The 19,984-nt window shown below is 35.3% G+C and overlaps 1 protein-coding gene across 2 annotated transcripts in view; it reads right to left on the bottom strand.

Moving 5' to 3' along the window:
- Positions 1-2,382: 2,382 nt before the first annotated feature.
- tgfb2 (transforming growth factor, beta 2) overlaps positions 2,383-19,984 on the bottom strand; it is a 91,067-nt gene continuing 73,465 nt past the window's right edge. Inside the window, exons 3-8 of one of the 2 annotated variants that reach the window (XM_030157208.1) lie at positions 12,362-12,494; positions 12,154-12,264; positions 10,394-10,574; positions 6,195-6,348; positions 2,855-3,054; positions 2,383-2,788 (exon numbers count right to left, since the gene is read on the bottom strand). In XM_030157208.1, coding sequence (XP_030013068.1) covers positions 2,896-3,054; positions 6,195-6,348; positions 10,394-10,574; positions 12,154-12,264; positions 12,362-12,494 — 738 coding nt within the window. In that variant the 3' untranslated portion in view covers positions 2,383-2,788; positions 2,855-2,895. Of the gene's footprint in view, positions 3,055-6,194; positions 6,349-10,393; positions 10,575-12,153; positions 12,265-12,361; positions 12,495-19,984 lie in introns of both variants that reach the window. The other variant, XM_030157209.1, reaches the window with a different exon arrangement.

Below are 19,984 nucleotides of genomic sequence, written 5' to 3'. Positions count from 1 at the left end.
CTAAAAAAAAAGGGGTAGATGTTATATTTCATCAGGTTGTAGTGGTTCAGAATTTGCGGGGTGCGAAACCAGAACCGTGAACATCTTAAAATCTTAAATAGCAAAACACTGAATACATTTAGAAGATTACAAAGGATACGAAACAAGGACGAACATAAAATGAGGACGTGGTGTGAAGTGACTGTGATAACTGTGCACGGGGGTAGGGGGGGTGGAGGTGTCAAGGGGGTGGGGGGTCGGGGCTGTGTTATTTTCAGGACTTATTTCACATATAGACACTTAATACTTATACTTCCAGTGTTTGCCTTAATCTTGTGTCTCGGTGTAACAAGTGTGTGAGGTGATACACGTTGACAGGGCCTTCAAAATGCAAAAACAAAAAGGACATACCTGTACAAAAGCCATATCCATATCACTTTACGTGGATGTGTGTGTGAAGCATATATGCATCCTGTGCAGCGTGGTCACGGTAAACCACCTTCTGACTTTAACACCACTGCTAGGCATTCATAACTTGGACACTTGAGGAGGAAATGTACCTTTATACACACTTACACTGTCATATATGGAGAGAATCAGCTGTTGACTATTTACTGTGGTGCTCCATTAATACAATGTGATACTGTTGTGGCTTTGTGTTTGGGAGCATTGTACCAAATCAGCTGCGGTGGTTTACTATGTGAATTGATAATGATTGATTTCATTTGCAACATTTGCTCTTTTCAATCTTGTCTTTAAATGTCTTGCTTTACTCTATTTTAATTTTGATGTTCATTTTAATGCATGATTTTAGTAGAATTAATGTCTTTCCTGTATTCTGTGATTGCATTTTAAAATCACATTTTATCTCTGATGATTTTAATGTCTTTTTTTTCCCGTTTTTTTGGTTTTAATGTAATTTCAATGTCTTGCTTAATTGCTTTTCTTGTGATTTTTGTTTTTTTTTATTCCTTTGTAAAACACTTTGAATAACCCTGTGTATGAATAGTGCTACACAAATAAACTTCCCTTGCCTTGGAGTAATGTAAATAAAGATTCATCATTTCATTTTTTACTCATTAATCTGTTTATTTTTCATAGTTTTGCACTTACACTTAACCCATAAAGACCCAGTGCTACTTTTGTGTCAGTTCCCAAATGAATTCTTCTCTCTATTTAACCTTTCTTAAGGGATTTATCATCATTTATTACAATATTTGCCTCTGTATTTGGAATTTTTAAGTATTTTCCTATATCTAATTTACTGATCATGTAGATGTTCATAAACATTCAGATTAAAGTTGATGGTTATTATATCAGAAACAGAGAAAACTGAAGAAAAAGTGACTTTTACAGTAAAACATATCATTAACTGAACATAAAGTAAGTGTGTCCATCCATTGCCGTGGGTTTTACTGGTGAATTAATGTTGTAGAAGATGACAGTGTTTCCACGTTCACTACGGAGCCTCTGAACGTCCAAATGGGTCATATCTGATGACCATGAAAAGATGATAAACTGTATTTTACACCAATTATTTACATGTATTAATAGGATTAATGGATCAACAGGTATTAAACAGTTTAGATCAGTAGATGGTTTTGATCACTAGCGGATGTTTGGGTCTTTATGGGTTAAATCAAAAACAGGAAAGGAAAGAACTGACCAGGGACCAAACTTAATTTATGTTCAGTTTATATGATCAGGAAGTTTGTAGCTAAAAAATGATGATCAATCATGTAATGTTTCAGACTCAAATTAACATTATATCTACTTGCATCATTTACATTTACACATTTAACACAAAGTGACATGAACAGGCACTTTGCATTAATGTGATTTATTAGCCAGTCAAAGTCTTTGTGTATAATTGTTCTTAAATGTAGATGTGGAAAACACTGAACGAGCAAAGTTTGCACAAACAAAACTTCTGTCACCGCCAAAGCTTTCAGCCATGACTATAACTGTGAAGGAAAAAGACATAACAACCAAAGAACTGGTGAGATCTTCCAGGTCTTGTAGTTTCACCTAAAAATACCCCATATTTATTGTAATAAAATTGCACAGACTGATGCAATTTTCAAATCACTAATACAACGCTTCATGTATTTTCCACCAAAGAACTGGATTCTAAATGTTTACCCCAAAATGAGATCTACAGGCTATAACCTGGACAAACTGTGCTGTTGGTTAAAGTATGTTCAATTTAATAAAACCGTCCACTGGCACTTTTAAGACTCACCTAAAACAACGGCTCATAGTGAACCTTTAACGTGTCATATAATTTACTGTGACTCTCTTTAAACATTTGTATGTTATTTCTTGCAGAGTTTTATCGTTACCTGTTTGTGGATTATACATGGAAATTGCAACCTTCGCTATAATGTGGAATCTGTTCCTCAGTGTACAATTGAAATAACACTTAAAGTCAGTAAGATCTGTGACATAAATTACAATATTGGATGTTTTTTTTTTTTTTTTTACCTAATATAGTATCATCCAGAAGAGATAAAACATTGAATTCTCTCCCTCCTGTGATCCAAGCATAAAACACTCCTAGTACTGGTATCAAAGTCAGAAACGTAGCTTCATGACAACACTGGTCCTGTTTGTTCTTGTATGAGTTGCGTTAGTTAAATTAGCACTGAAACTGAATTGTTCTGTACCTCTATTTTCTGACAGATCACACCTGACCTGTGTGGAAACATTGCTGTGAGTAAAATAGTGCATGAAAGAGATAGCACAGTTGCAGTTCCTCTGATGCCCGAGTCCACTGTATGCTTGTTGTGTATTTGTAATGTGTGTGTGTATGTGTGTGTGTGTGTGTGTGTGTGTATGTGTGTGCATGTTTGTGTGTATGTGTGTGCGTGTTTGTGTGCAGGAAGGACAGATGTTTGTGCTGGCTTGTCAGGGCTTCTAGCTGCACTTGCAGGACTTGACCTTCATATTGGAGAGCTGCTCTATTTTGGGGGTCTTGCCAATATAGTAGAGGATGGTGAGGGGCTCCAGGTCCTGGGAGACGCAGCAGGGGGATGCTGATGCTTCAGGGTTGATGGTGTTATAAAGGCCTAATACCTGGGAACACAAAGGTTATTTAATTATTATTTAAGTTATTGTTAATAACAAAGATATAGCATTACACTGATGTACAAGTAAAATGCTTCCAGAATAAAAGTAGTGAAATTTTATCACGTGTGAGACACTAATAAAGTAAAATCAAGTCAAAAATTCTGGTTGGCTGAAGTTTCCAAGATACAGTCTGGGATTAAAATGTGAAATTTGAGAATTAATGAGAGAATGGATTTTTACTCCAAAGAAATATTAGACCTACTTCAAAACACTGTCTGCACAATACAATACACACTTTATAGGTTCTATCTAATGGAAGATTTATAAATCTATTGTATAAATGATAAACCAATATGTATGTGGACTAACACTTTATCATACACTGTGAAAACATCATCATTTTGTCATTTATTTTCCAATTAATCTTATTAAAATGTGTAACATTTAGCACATTTAATGTTTGATGGAGATAATAATAATACAAAAAAAAAACAATTGTAGACCAGTGTAATTTGACCTTATCAACTATGTGTATGTTTAAAAATAAGAAGAAGAATAAAATTACATGGAATTTTACATAGAATTACAGAAAGGAGGGAAAAAAAAACAAATTAAAAATGACTGCATTCATATTGGACAGAGTAAACAAGCAGTGATATGAAGTCACTGAAGTAACTGAACTGATCAAATTCATTAAAAAAAAGGAAAGTAAACATGTCCTCTCTTTTCCCCCTCTTTTCCATCTTTTGATTTTTACCATGTCTTCTAATACCATCACACTATAATTGGAAGAGAAAGAGAGAGAGAGAGAGAGAGAGAGAGAGAGAGAGAGAGAGAGAGAAATGCATATACGATCGTGGAAAAATTATTAGACTGCCCTTGTTTTCTTGTTCATTTTAATGCCTGGTACAACTAAAGGTTCGTTTGTTTGTACAAATATAATGATAACAACAAAAATAGCTCATATTAGTTTAATTTCAGAGCTGATATCTATCCATTTTCCATGCTTTTCTTGATAATAACCAAAATCACTTCAGTTCTTACATCAATATCTATGGCATTGTACTGACAAAAACAGTGCTTTTAGACATTCCATGTTCTGTCTGTTTTAGTCACATGACACACACAGGAGTTAGTACTCGATTGCATAACCATTGTTTTTGATGATTTTTGATGGTCTAATAATTTTTTCCGTGACTTTATTTTCATACATTTATGTATATAAAGCCACTCAAATGATTTCATTACATTCACTAGTTTTGCTCACTGTGCAGCAACAACATGGAACAGCTGCAGAAAAGGCTGAAGATTGCACCATGTGTATCCTTAGGGCAATATTTAATATCATTATATTTTACCAATAACTGTGGTTTAACTCATTGTATTTGTTTTGCTTTTATTACCACTGATTACCCATATTGTGAGTGTAATAACATTCAGTTGTACTTTCTAGGTCTAATAATTTTTTTTCTGCGACTGTATATCTGAATAGCCCAGAAAAAAACAAAAAACAAACAGTGGTTTACTGATTTTTTTTTTTTTGTTTGTTTTACTTTCTTTTAATTGTTGTCTAAGTTGGCTATTTGTACTGTAATTCTATATTTTCCAGTATAATTGATCTTTTATGGCAGTTTTCTCAATTTTTTATCTATGCTTTGTTCAATACTGTTTGGTGACGTTGCACTTAAAAGCGCTATAAAAATAAAGATAATTGTGATGATGATGACTATTATTATTATTATTATTATTATTATTATTATTATTATTATTATTATTATTATTATAATTATTATTATTATTGTTATTTTTATTATTATTATTTAATATCATTATATTTTACCAATAACTGTGGTTTAGCTCATTGTATTTGTTTTACTTTTATTACCACTGATTACCCATGTTGTGAGTGTATTAACATTTACTTGTACTTTCTAGGTTTTCTATTGTTTTCAGACTCAATTATGTTTGTCATCACTATTTTTCATGTTCTCTTGGCTATTGCAAATCAAGCCTTCAACTCAATATATTTCAAAATTAAGATCGTGGCTCAACCAAACTATGATCTGCATGATTATATGAGACCTTAAGACGACTAACCCTAAGCTAAGGTTAGGTTTAACCCATTAAGACCCAGTGCCACTTTTGTATCAGTTTCAAAAATGAAATTTTCTCTATATTTAACCTTTCTTAAGTAATTTATCACCTTTTATTATAATATTTCCCTCTGTATTTTGCATTTTTTTCTGTGTAAATCATGCATTTTTCTACATTTAATTCACTGATCATGTTGATGTTCATAAAAGCTCAGACTAAAGTTGAGGGTTATTACGTCAGAAATACAGAAAACTGGAAAAAAGTGACTTTTTCCATCAAAATATATCATTAACTGTACATAAAAACAAGCATCTCCATCCACTGTCATTGATCCAACTCCATGGGTTTTACTGGTGAATCAATGTTGTAGAAGATGACGGTGTTTCCACGTTTACTCCGGAGCCTCAGAACGTCTAAATGGGTCATATCTGATGACCATGAAAAGATGACAAACTGTACAATTATTTACACATATTGATAAAATTAGTGGATCAACAGGTATTAAATATTATAGATGAGTAGATGCTTTTGGTCAGTGGTGGCTGTTTAGGTCTTTATGGGTTAAGCATCTGGTTGAATATGGGGATAGTGAATGAAAAGATCGAAAGTTTCTCAATTTGTAGCAAATAAATCCTGAAAAATAAATATTTGAAGCGGTAAAAAATGCATCATGACAACTTTAATATTCTTGCCCCTTCCTTCTTTGATGATTATTTTGGTGGGATTTAGTGCAATTGGTTTTTTTCACCCTTAATAATATCAAGCTTAAGGGTTTACCACTTCAAAGTAGGAACCAATGGAAATTCTTTGCTGACTGAGGGAATCCTGGAGACCTTCATGTTGCAGATGGCTGAGTATGAAAGGTCCAGGATACCATTGATGGTAACCTGGACCAAGAAAACATACACTTTTTATGGCGCAATGAAATTAAAGGGGCTTTAAACAAACAAAAAAGCTGCTTGGGACAAGAGGTCAGTAATAAAAATCATTTTCCTTACTCTAAACCCAATCCTAAAATGGGTTTCCAGTAACGCAGTGGATGTATTCATTACCTTCGAATGCTGCGTGTCAGCGCTCCACAGATATGGACAGGCCCCGGCACAGAAATTGGCCTCGTATCCCTTCGGTTCATGAATCCATCGCCAGCCGAGGTCCTTCTTGAAATCGATGTAGAGCGACCGTAAGCAGCAGTTGTCCTGAACATTTCTACAGGTCGTGCAAAAAATGAAGAGGAAGAAAAATGAGCAAACAAAAGACCGGTTCATCAGTGACCTCTGTTTCATTAGCTCTCGATTAACCCATAAAGACCCAATGCTACTTTTGTGTCAGTTCCCAAATGAATTTTTCTCTACATTTAACCTTTCTTAAGTGATTTATCACCATTTATACAATATTAAATGCTGTGTTTTGCATGTTTTTCAGTGAAAATCATGCATTTTTCCTATATTTAATTCACTGATCATGAAGATGTCCATAAAAGCTCAGATTAAAGTTGAGAGATATTATGTCAAAAACTGAAAAAAATGCAGAAAAATTTACTTTTTCAGCAAAGATATCACTAACAAAATGTAAAAACAAGTGTCTCCATCCACTGTCACTGATCCAACTCCATGGGTTTTACTGGTGAATCAATATTGTAGAATACAGGTGTCAAGCATGTGGCCCGGGGACCAAATCCGGCCCGCCAAAGGGTCCAGTCCGGCCCTTGGGATGAATTTGTGAGAAAACTACACTGAAATATTAACAATCCTTTTAGTTCAGGTTCCACATTCAGACCAATTCAATCTCAAGTGGGCAGGACCAGTAAAATACTATCATAATGACATATAAAAAACAACTTCAAACGTTTCTCTTTGTAAATTTAAATATTTTCATGTATTTACACTAAAAACAAAGTATAATTTTGCAAAAAATGTGAATAACCTGGAATGTCTTAAGAGAAGTAAGTACAATTTTAACACCATTCTACCCGTTACTTAATGTTTTGTGTGTATTTGTAGACCCACTGTGATCTGTAAGTTATAATGTAAGTAAGTAAGTAAGTAAAGTTTTATTTATATAGCACTTTTTAAAACAACATGTTACAAAGTGCTTCACATAAAGAAGAGACAGATCCAATCAAATCAAATCAAATCAAATTTTAAGCCAATTTACAGAAACCCAACAGAATCCTCCAGGAGCAAACACTTATGATTGTATATGACAATGTACATGTGTAAATGATAAACTGAGGCATAATATTGTTAAAATTATACTGTTTTTTCAATTTGTTCATGTTATTCACATCTTTTGAAAGGATAGTTTGTGGATGTAAACCTGTTCATAATGTAAATTAACTTTTTTCACTCTAAAACAGAGAGAAAAGTTTGGAGTTGACATTATTTATATATTATTATGTTATTATTTTACTGGTTCGGCCCACTGCAGATGAAATTTGGCTGAATCTGGCCCCTGAACTAAAATGAGTTTGACACCCCTGTTGTAGAAGATGGCAGTGTTTCCATGGTAACTACGGACCCTCTGAACGTCCAAATGGGTCATATCTGACGACCATGAAAAGACAACAAACTGCATTTTACACAAATTATTCACATGCATTGGTAGGATTAGTGAATCAACAGGTGTTAAACAGTTTACGTCAGTAGATGGTTTTGGTTGATGGGTTGGGCTATACACTTCATCAAGTCAGACTAAATTGAATTTCAATTAAGGATTTAATCACTTCACATAAACCTCAGGTGTATTGACTGGTATTTGGCAAAGTTCCAGAACATCCCAGGTCATTCACCTAATTGAAGTTAATGAAATATCAATATCAACAATGTAAAAATACAGCTATAACTACATACATATGACTGCTAAGGCAGCCATGGAAGTAATATATTTCTTTTAGTGTTCTCTTTCCCATTTTTTACCGATTATCCATATGAGTACAACAACAATGTGCATAGTCTATGTAGTTTTTCTAACACTATTATTTTTCATTTTATATTGTTTATTTTCTTGCACTATCTTTTTTTTTGCACTGTCTTTATGCATGTACACTTTTTCTTGTACTATATTCAGTTGCTGCCTTGACCATTGAATTTCCCCATTGTGGAATCATAATCTAATCTAATCCAATCTAATCCAATCTAACTGATCTAATCTAAAATAATCTAATATAATCTAAAATAATCTAATCTAAAATAATCTAATCTGATCTAAAATCATCTAAAATCATCTACTCTAATCTAAAATCATCTAATCTAATCCAATCTAAAATAATCTAATCTAAAATAATCTACTCTAATCTAAAATAATCTAATCTAATCCAATCTAAAATAATCTAATCTAATCTAAAATCATCTACTCGAATCTAAAATAATCTAATCTAATCCAATCTAAAATAATCTAATCTAAAATAATATACTCTAATCTCAAATAATCTAATCTAAAATAATCTACTCTAATCTAATCTAATCCAATCTAAAATAATCTAATCTAATCTCATCTAATCTAATCTAATAAAAAATAAGGGACAAGATCAAATTAACCAGAGGGTTCTTTTTTTTGACAGCTGTAAAATACAAATAAGATAAGATAAGATAAGATAAGATAAGATAAGATCAGATAAAATAAGATAAGACTTTATTGATCTCACCATGGGGACATTTAACAGTTTATAGCAGCAATATGCAACACACCAGTGCAAAAGAAAGGCAGGTAGAAATAAAAGTTCTTAAACTATAAAAGTTTAAGTATAAAATTTAAAGATATTTACTTATTTACATAGTGATTGCACATATACATGATGTGAAATGGTGATTAAAAAACACACAAAAGCTCAAATACACAAAAAAGGCCTCTTAGCTCCTGCCGTCCTTTCCATTCTGATAATAATCATATTATAGGTTGAAAGTTGTGATGGAAAATAATGAAAATATGACGAAAGGTGCCTGAAATGAGAATACACTTGGGGTTATTTCACTGGTAAGACGACAGATATCAGCCACGTCCTTGAGCCTGAGGTTAAAAGTGGGACGTTTCTTCTTTTTCCACAACATCTAAATGTATTTCTTTTTTTTTTTTTATTCAGTTCTTATCACCGTAGGAAAGTAAGTCTGGTGTTCTGAATATTATTAACACACGATCAATGCAGTTCAATGTGGATATGTAGAACTATATTAGTAACTCCTGAAGGCTCCTTTAAAACACCATCCTTGTGTGACTTATGGCTGAGGTTTCTTCTGTTCTTCCTTTATCTCAATGAAGGCTTTAATCATAGTAGTACCATGTGCTGTACACATGACACACATTTGTTGTATGTTTATGTAATCAAAGTAGTATATTACTTTGACTCGCAAAGTTGTTCCAGGATTGTGTGGTAAGATTTTGATCCGCTTCCAGAACCAAGCCTGCACAACACATTTCATGACCATCATTGTCTTCTTTTTTTTTTTTTTTTTTAATGATCTTTTTATTTTTTTCAGGCAGCTTTATCTTATCAGCATTTTACATCATGTATATAACTTCTATATACGTAAAGAAAAACAAACAAAAAACAAAAACATACTCATAAAGGGGAGCTATGACAGAAATAGCAAAAATATACACAGTAATCTAAAATAGAGTTAATGGGAAATAACAAGTATTTTTCCCATTCCATTCTTTCCTTCCAGAAACAGTTTTTGACTGTATAAGATTAACACCAAACATTTAAAGTGTGTAACATGAACCAAGGGTTTACATGGGTCTATATGCATGTTACTCTTATCAAGTAAAATCAGCTCTTAAAGATGTTACCAAATCAACCCAGTTTTTCCAATAATTGAATTTGTCTGAATTGGTTCTGACAGAAAAAGTCAACTTCTCGATCCTATAGACGTCACCTATAACTTCAATCCAGTCGTCCATTTTTGATGCATCCTTTTTTAACCACTGCTTAGTGATGTCTTTTTTTTTCTACATGCCACCAATGATATTCTGAATATTTATCCTGTGAATTAATTATCCCCTGGTTCTTTTTTCCAACTATATCATGACCATCAATTTCATTAGTTTAGTTTATCATGATGAATTTGAAGCCTATAGACATAGATTATGACCCTGTGTTGTTCCATCACTTGTTGATTAAATGCAAAAAATAGGATTTTGCATTATAGTTGGAAAAAGCAATATGGTAAATCTCATTATTAGTCTCACTGAAGGTTAATATGAGCGTGTGGTCAGAGTATCAGGGTTTGGTCGTGTCTGAAGCGTTGGATTGTACCTGGAGCAGTAGGCAGCGTCCAGGGCTCTCTTGGATCGATGGTTCTTGTGTTGAGACTGAGACTGGGACTCCAGCCGGTATGAAGGCAGCAGCATGAGGAGGAGGTGTGGAGCCCGAGTGCTGTGCCGCCGTTTCTTAAAAACCTTCAGATCGCCGCCGTGAATGAAGCTGTCGTCGATACCTGGAGACGTGACGAAGAGATGACGATACATGTTTAGTAACATAGAGTTGTACTCCTAATTGTCTCATTTATTCATAGATCTTTGGAACAATCTACGCCCTGAACTTTGATCAACATATTCTTTATCATTATTTAAAAATCATCTGACATGTACTGTAATTTATGAAAAAATGTAAGGCTTTATAACATTTGATTTGTGTTTGTATTTTTTTTTTTTACTTTTGATTATTATTTCAGTTATATTGTTTGTTTGTTTTTTTCTGCATATTGTTTATTTTTGGGGAGGTATTTATAGAAGCCTTTTGTTGGCTTCTATCCTCTCCTGCACAATAGCATATTTCATGTACAAGACAATTCAGAGTGCTTTACATAAAACATTAAAAGCATTACAGCAGAAGCAATAAAAAGTATAGGCATGAGAAAAACAAAAACAAACAAACAAACAAAAATCAGATAAATAGATAAAACAGATAAAGAGATAAAACAGACAAGCAGATAAAACAGATAAAAACTTTTCGCTTAAAAGAACAGTGCAGATCTGAACTGATGAATACAAACTCTATTCAAATGCAGCTGAGAACAGGTGGGTCTTTAACCTGGATTTAAATAAACTCAGTGTTTCAGCTGATCTGAGGTTTTCTTGGAGTTTGTTCCAGACATGTGGAACATAGAAGCTGAACGCAGCTTCTCCATGTCTGCTTCTGATTCTGGGAACTTGCATGAAATTGTTTTTTAAATTATTTTTTTCCGTGTTGTTTGTGATGTGCAAATAAATAAATGAAAAAAATAATATTTAGAGCTTTATATATGTATATATTTTTCCTTATCTTTTTCTGTTGCATTGATCATTTCTTTCTTGCTACTTAATTACACTTAAATAGAGCGACTGTAACACCCAGTAATTTCTCCCTAGGATTAATATAGTACTCTGATTCTGAACCAAAGAGAATACCGGACTCCATGGCGGACTTGGTCCATCAGACTACTTCCTGTCATCCAGACTAGGGTCACAGTACAGCAAGTCGAGTTTACAGACATGAACACGCAACGCCAAGGCGTGCTGGAACTATTCTGGAGGCATGCGGTGGAACAATACCATACTAAGACACTTTATGCTGGCTTTTCCTTTAATTTGTCTCCACTCTGTAAACTTGAAGCAAATGGAAATGTTTTCAGGCACTCAATCATGAATTAAACTGCGACAGGCTGTACTTCTGACATGATCATGCTGCTTGATGAAAAATTCAGATCTCCAATGGGATCGCAATATATTATAGGGAACATGATTGTCTGAAGCAAATGTCAAGGCAATCCATCAAAAAGCTGTGGAGATATTTTATGTTTTATTCTCTTTGGAAATGCTTAACATCCCCAAAATAAATATTAGGATTCATGGTCTGGGGATTTCAGAAAAAAAAACTGTCTCCAAGGCTTCTCTGATGTAAAGATTTACTACTGAGTATTAGTAAAAAAAAAAGAACGAGCAATTAGAAAATGTAGCTCCAGCAGTGACAGACAGCCTGTAAGTATATTTAGACAGTTACAACTTTTTCGCATGTATGATTTTGACTTTAATAACCTGCAAACCGTGCCTCCAGCTCCTCACTCTTGTTGGGAATAATGTAGTTGTTGGACGGTACGAATGTGCAGCAGGGGCAGTGCAGGCTGATCTTAAATCCACTATTTCTGTCTGCGGAGACAAGAGAGATTTCACAACAAGGACATGAGTGAGATGCAGAGAGAGTAAAAAGATGCTGAAGTGCATTATGGGATAAAATGGCCCTTACCTCTGTGGTTCAGCCATTCACTCACTGCCTCTGTCACATCGAAGGAAAGCCACTCCCCTTCTGTTTGTGTTCGCACCACTTTGCTGTCGATGTATCGTTGCGTTGGGGATGTCAGGTCTTTGTGTCCTAAAATCTGTGGACGAAAGCCAATAAAAAAGGTCTTCACACCATTTTACATAATTATTTTTAAAACAGTGGAATGCAGATATTGGTATCATATGACTTTTAGGACTTTGCTGCTTTAAAGGAGGGATATTTTGCTTTTTTAAAATAAAATTATACATTTTAAACATTTCCCTGTGGTCTACATAAACTGTAAATGCTCTGCTTGAGTCTGAATTCTTCATTAATTCAACTCCACAGGTTCATCTTCAACCCTATTTGTGAGCAATGACGCCAGAAAGGTCGTTTTAAGCGCTGGCCCTTTAAATGCACATGAGCCACTTGATGCCCCGCCCCCTCCAGGTTGTTGGCTGTGCTGCTCTGTCCCGTTTAACCAACAACTGAACATTTTAGATAATCAGCTCGAAATTTGGACATATTTTCAGTATGGACTACAACCGTTGCTGCTGACAAACAATTATGGCGTACGAGAAATGTTCGTCATGTGCAAGTGTCGTGACGTAACTAGTTATTGATGTAACACATTAAGCAGGAATTAAAACAGGTTGTAGAAATCTACTTGATTTTTGCCTAAATGAATATAAAGATAGCTTTGCAGCACCTGGAGGGTTTAAATTCAAACTTTATGAACTATTAGGGTCTAAATACACAAATAAATGAACCAAAGACTAATAAAATATGAACCCTTTAAATTAGAGATTAACAAGGAGGTTAAAGTGTTGTTTTTACATGCACACAGATGCTTACTTAGTCTCTTTATTTCACTGTATTGATTTTTTTATGCAAACAAATTAACATTTAATAACAACTATACTTTGTACTGAATGTATTGAAGCAGCAGCTCTTTAGGTTAAAGCAAAACAGAAACAGAGGGCTTCATAAACAAATATATACTGTGATCATACACCTCTTTTATATATTTATATATATCAGCATTTACTGATGTGTTAATTATCACTGACCAGTTTACATCTGCTTTTTGCATCTGTCTTTACCCGTGTTTTCTTTCTACCAGTAAATATACATACAGTACAGGCCAAAAGTTTGGACACACCTTCTCCTTCTTTGCATTTTCTTTATTTTCATGACTATTTACATTGTAGATTCTCACTGAAGGCATCAAAAGTATGAATGAACACATGTGGAATTATGTACTTAACAAAAAAGTGTGAAATAACTGAAAACATCTCTTATATTGTAGTTTCTTCAAAGTAGCCACCCTTAGCTCTGATGACTGTTTTGCACACTCTTGCCATTCTCTTGATGAGCTTCAAGAGGTAGTCACCTGAAATGGTTTCCTAACAGTCTTGAAGAAGTTCCCAGAGATGCTTAGCACTTGTTGGCCCTTTTGCCTTCACTCTGCGGTCCAACTCACCCCAAACCATCTTGATCGGGTTCAGGTCCGGTGACTGTGGAGGCCAGGCCATCTGGCGCAGCACTCCATCACTCTCCTTCTTGGTCAAATATCCCTCACACAGCCTGGAGGTGTGTTTGGGGTCATTGTCCTGTTGAAACATAAATGATGGTCCAACTAAACGCAAACCGGATGGAATGGCATGTCACTTCAGGATGCTGTGGTAGCCATGCTGATTCAGGTTGCCTTCAATCTTGAATAAATCCCCAACAGCGTCACCAGCAAAGCACCCCCACACCCCCACACCTCCCCCTCCATGCTTCACGGTGGGAACCAGGCATGTAGCATCCACCCGTTCACCTTTTCTGCGTCGCACAAAGACACTGCGGTTGGATCCAAAGATCTCAAATTTGGACTCATCAGACCAAAGCACAGATTTCCACTGGTCTAATGTCCATTCCTTGGGTTTCTTGGCCCAAATAAATCTCTTCTGTTTGTTGCCTCTCCTGAGCAGTGGTTTCCTAGCAGCTATTTGACCATGAAGGCCTGATTCACGCAGTCTCCTCTTAACAGTTGTTGTAGAGATGTGTCTGCTGCTAGAGCTCTGTGTGGTATTCATCTGGTCTCTAATCTGAGCTGCTGTTAATTTGCGATTTCTGAGGCTGGTGACTCAGATGAACTTATCTTCAGCATCAGAGGTGACTCTTGGTCTTCCTTTCCTGGGGCGGTCCTCATGTGAGCCAGTTTCGTTGGAGCGCTTGATGGTTTTTGCGACTGCACTTGGGGACACATTCAAAGTTTTTGAAATTTTCTAGACTGACTGACCTTCATTTCTTAAAGTAATGATGGCCACTCGTTTGTCTTTACTTAGCTGATTGGTTCTCGCCATAATATGCATTCTAACAGTTGTCCAATAGGGCTGTCAGCTGTGCATCAACCTGACTTCTGCACAACACAACTGATGGTCCCAACCCCATCAATAAGGCAAGAAATTCCACTAAGTAACCCTGACAAGGCACAGCTATGAAGTGGAAACCATTTCAGGTGACTACCTCTTGATGCTCATCAAGAGAATGCCAAGGGTGTGCAAGGCAGTCATCAGAGCTAAGGGTGGCTACTTTGAAGAAACTAGAATATAAGAGATGTTTTCAGTTATTTCACACTTTTTTGTTAAGTACATAATTCCACATGTGTTCATTCATAGTTTTGATGCCTTCAGTGAGAATCTACAATGTAAATAGTCATGAAAATAAAGAAAATGCGAAGAATGAGAAGGTGTGTCCAAACTTTTGGCCTGTACTGTATGTCTCTGAGCTACAAACTGGCTCTCCTTAACCTCAAACAACTTCTAAAGCTCCATTGTTATTCAGAATATCGCACTATTATATTGTCATATTCTAATAACTAATATTTACAGTCTGATTTGGTAAACTGTAATGATAGGCATTATAATCAAAGCAGTTTAAATTCATTAGTCAGTTAATCTGGATGTTGTTAATATATGAGGGGGCAGCCGTGGCCTAGAGGGCTGGAGAGTCAGCTGGAGTCGTGACTGAAGGTTCGCTGGTTTGATTCCACAAACTGGCAGGAAAAGCTGTTGGCTGATGTGCCCTTGAGCAAGGCACTTAACCCCCTGTTCACTCCCCGGGCGCCTGCTATGGCAAGCCCACTGATCCTAGTTTGTGTGTTGTGTTCCTGCATGTTCTAGAGATGGGTTAAAAGCAGAGGTTGTATACTGACAATAAAGGATCTTAATCTTAAAAAAGAAGCCCTCCACCACAACCAAAATAATAATTATAAAAACACTTATGTATCATAACTCTTTGAAGACTTATTCAGATTTCATTTAACATATTAAGCACAAGGTGAAATCAATGTAAAAGATGTCAAAAAATGATGTAAAAGTTGCAACAGGATAGAAATAAAGTAAAAGTTGCAACATGTTAACAACATAAAAAGAAGAAAATGACAAAAATGCAAAACTATGGTGGATGTGAAGGGATGAAAAATATGCAAAAGACATGACACAATGAAATGACCTGAAAGACATATTAAGATGAAAAATGAAGGAAAAAATGAAAAGCAAAATGAAAAACAAAGATGTAAAAGATGTAACAAAGTGAAAATGATGTATGATAAGATTGTAATAAGGAATAGTCAAATCAGTTGTGTGTGTGTGTTTTTTTTTACGTTGAACAATGTTAAAAAGGAGATATTATGAAAATTGGTGGTCTTTTATTGCAAATTTGGGTTTGCTTAAAAAGTGTGGGAACCACTGTCAGAGTCACAGTGTGGACAAATTTCTAAGTGGTGTCAAAAAAATTCTACATATTTTCTGAGATTACACAATTATGCCTGTTTGTTCACTTGGTTATGACTCACAAACTCTAATCTCTGGTATGATACTTCAGCGTTTTCCATCTGGTGATTCTGGTTCTACCTAAATGGAAAACACATGAGGGTACGCTGGACCTTACATTTGATAATACATCCATTCCATCAGACATTCTGGATTTCATTTGATAAGTCTAATGATGCGTTAAGTATATTTTACATCAGACACAGGTTTCTGGTGATATTTCCATTCTATCCAACAACTTAGCACAGTAGTCCAAACATAATATGGCATATATCAACAGAGAAACAAGCAGAAGCGGCAGCAGCAGCAGCAGCAGCAGCAGCCTTGGAGAAGTGCTGGTGGAAGCAGGCTGCTCTTTTTTCTCTGATTGATTGGCCAGGTCTGGGAGGAGCAGTAAGAACGGAACCAGATGCCGGACAGACCTCTGCTATTTCTGCTGTCCTTCATAACCATGTGTTTATGTTGGCTCATCGCTGTCTAATGTGTAAAACACTATTCCTGCTGCTTTTACTGAGATCTCCTGTTAGGGTGCTGTGGGAACCCTTGACATAGGAGACTCAAACGGTATATAAAGAAAAGAACTGAACTGAGAAGCTCCAGATTAAAAGTTCAACCGCACCGGTGCGTTGGGAGATAGACAGGAAAAGAGTTTGCAACTCACTGCAATGACCGTACTGACAATGCGTGCCGTTCGACCATTTTTTAACCTTGTGGACTTTAAAAGACCTTCAGACTGTTGAGCAATAACAGGAAATCCCTGAATAATGAGTGAAGAAACATATAAATGCAGATGTGACGCCTCTATGCAGGTCATAAGTACCGGCTGAAGGATTTAGGAGCATAAAAATGATGTGAATCATATGCTTATTTTTATGTTGAAAGGTGAGGAGAAGGACAAAAAGGCTGCAGACTAGAAAGCTACAGATTATACAGTTAAAACATTAGTCGCTTTTCCATTGACCCTCAAATTGTGCAAATAAAACAAAAAATTTACCTAATGGAAAAACGACAATTTCGCCAAAAGTCTCATTTTGCAATTAAAAGTTTTTGCGCTGACAAGAGGAGGTTTTTTGGGGGTAGTGCAAATGGTATATCACACAAAACTGCAATGGAAGACCTTTTTCGCAACAAGAGTCAGGTGAATTTAAAAAAATGGATGTTGACGTACGTTACAACAAGCGAAGAAAAAGAAGAAAAATGTCGTGGTATGTGTGGACACACCAGGAAACCCAATCATTTTTAAATTTAGTATGAGATAGAGTGGTAATATATAATAATAATGAATATATCTGTAAATCAACACCATATTTACGTTCATCACCATGTTTATGGAATGACTTCTCGTGTCATCTCGCGATAATAAATAAACAAATCATCGTATTTGTGATTTAATGGAAAAACCGACATTACGCACTTCCTATTTTTCGACATTTAGTAACTAGAAAAGCACTCGGAGAGCGCAGACCTCCGCCAAGGCAGATCACCCCCGCCCCGATCACCATCAGAATTTAATAATTTGTTCCTTATGCCAGTATCAACATTTCCTGAAAATTTCATCAAAATCCGTCCATAACTTTTTTAGTTATCTTGCTAACTAACCAACAAACAAACAAACAAACAAACCCCGATGAAAACATAACCTCTGTCGTTCCTTGGCAGAGGTAAATATCAGTAAAGTTTTGCGCAGATGTCCAATGGAAAAGCGACTACATTTGCCCCCTTTCTGTATTACAGTTTTTCTCGATTGTTTACACACATTTTCTGAAAGCAGGCCTCATACTCTCAAAACTCTACACACAAATCAAACAAGAAAAGCACTCAGAGAGCGCAGACCTCTGCCAAGACAGATCTGCCCCCCCCCCCCAAAATCACCACCAAAATGTAATCATTTCTTTTCTTCCTTGTGCCAGTATCAACATTACCTGAAAATTTCATGTAAATCCGTCCATAACTTTTTTAGTTATCTTGCTAACAAACAAACAAACAAACAAACAAACACGCATGCACGCACACAAAGCAAAGTGATCACAATACCTCTTGGTGGAGGTAAAAACACACACACAATGGGCAAAACTACTCAATTCTCCTACAAAATGAAACTTTACAGGGTGGGGAAGCAAAATTTACAATGAACATTTAGTTGTTTTTTCTCAGCAGGCACTACGTCAATTGTTTTGAAACCAAACACATATTGATGTCCTAATCACACCTAACACTATTATCCATACTTTTTCAGAAACTTTTGCCCATATGAGTAATCAGGAAAGCAAACGTCAAACAGTGTGTGATTTGCTGAATGCACTCGTCACACCAAAGGAGATTTCAAAAATAGTTGGAGTGTCCATAAAGACTGTTTATAATGTAAAGAAGAGAATGACTATGAGCAAAACTATTATGAGAAAGTCTGGAAGATACTATTAAAGAAGAATGGGAGAAGTTGTCACCTGAATATTTGAGGAACACTTGTGCAAGTTTCAGGAAGCGTGTGAAGGTAGTTATTGAGAAAGAAGGAGGACACATAGAATAAAAACATTTTCTATTATGTCAATTTTCTTGTGGCAAATAAATTGTCATGACTTTCAATAAACTAATTGGTCATACACTGTCTTTCAATCCCTGCCTCAAAATATTGTAAATTTTGCTTCCCCACCCTGTACATTCAAAACAATGTTATTTCTTCTCAAAATGGCATTTTGTTTTCAAATGACACACACAAACCATCATATGAATAGACATTTATAAGAACCAGTTGAACACTGATGTGTTCAATGTAAAACACTGTGATAAATGGAAAACACTTATTCTCCATTCATCATAATGACATTTAGGGGGTGAAAAGGAAAGGAAAGGAAAGGAAAGGAAAGGAAAGGAAAGGAAAGGAAAGGAAAGGAAAGGAAAGGAAAGGAAAGGAAAGGAAAGGAAAAGCACAACACTTGCCTGTCAGATGTAATGGAGCAGAAGTTTGAAGCTGAATAAATCAGAAACACTCATGTAAAGTACAAATATCTAAAATTTAGACTTGGAAACATCTACAACTACTGCCATTTGTTTAACTACATGGGTTTTATGAGTGAATCCATGTTGCAGAAGATGACAGTGTTTCCATGTCCAAAAACAGACACACCTGATGCCACTGAAAAGGTGAGAAGCTGCATTTTACCTGAAACATTTCAATGTATTGATAACATTAATGGTACTAGTGTTTCAAAAGTTATTACACATTTTAAATCAGTAGATGTTTTTGGTTGCTGTTTGCTGTTTATTTCTTTGACTGTTAAGTTAGTATAAAAACATTTTTTATTTATTATAAACCTCTAACTGGACAAATTAGGCCACAATTCATGCAATTAATTGAACACTGCAACTGTGTGTACAAGAAAAAGCCATCACACACAGCTTCAGCCTGCAGAAACCAGAGAAAAACTAGAAGAAAAGAAAAAAAATTTATAGTTTGGTTATAACTTGAGAAAATTGTGATTAGCATTCAAGCAAAATATTGATTTATGATCTTTTTGTCTTTGTCTTTATATGATATAAAACCTCAAGGACAAAAACAGGCACCATTTCTCTATATATTTCAGCGCAAATTTAGGAGCCATCACATAAACTAACAATACTATTCCGACTTTTTGAAAATTGACATAAATTAAAAGCTCAGGTCTTTCTGCAAATTACAGAATAACGTGTTTCCCCACATAAGGAGCGTTGTCCACCATCACAAAAGTTTACCTGCTACTTCTTACATGTTGAATTCCAAAAGTATAAGACAGATATTTACATTTTACTG

This window comes from Sphaeramia orbicularis, chromosome 16 (assembly GCF_902148855.1).
Source record: "Sphaeramia orbicularis chromosome 16, fSphaOr1.1, whole genome shotgun sequence".
In the NCBI taxonomy this organism is placed as follows: Eukaryota; Metazoa; Chordata; class Actinopteri; order Kurtiformes; family Apogonidae; genus Sphaeramia; species Sphaeramia orbicularis.
The sequence above is the reverse complement of the archived record's forward strand: the minus strand, read 5'-3'. Positions and strand labels throughout refer to the sequence as shown.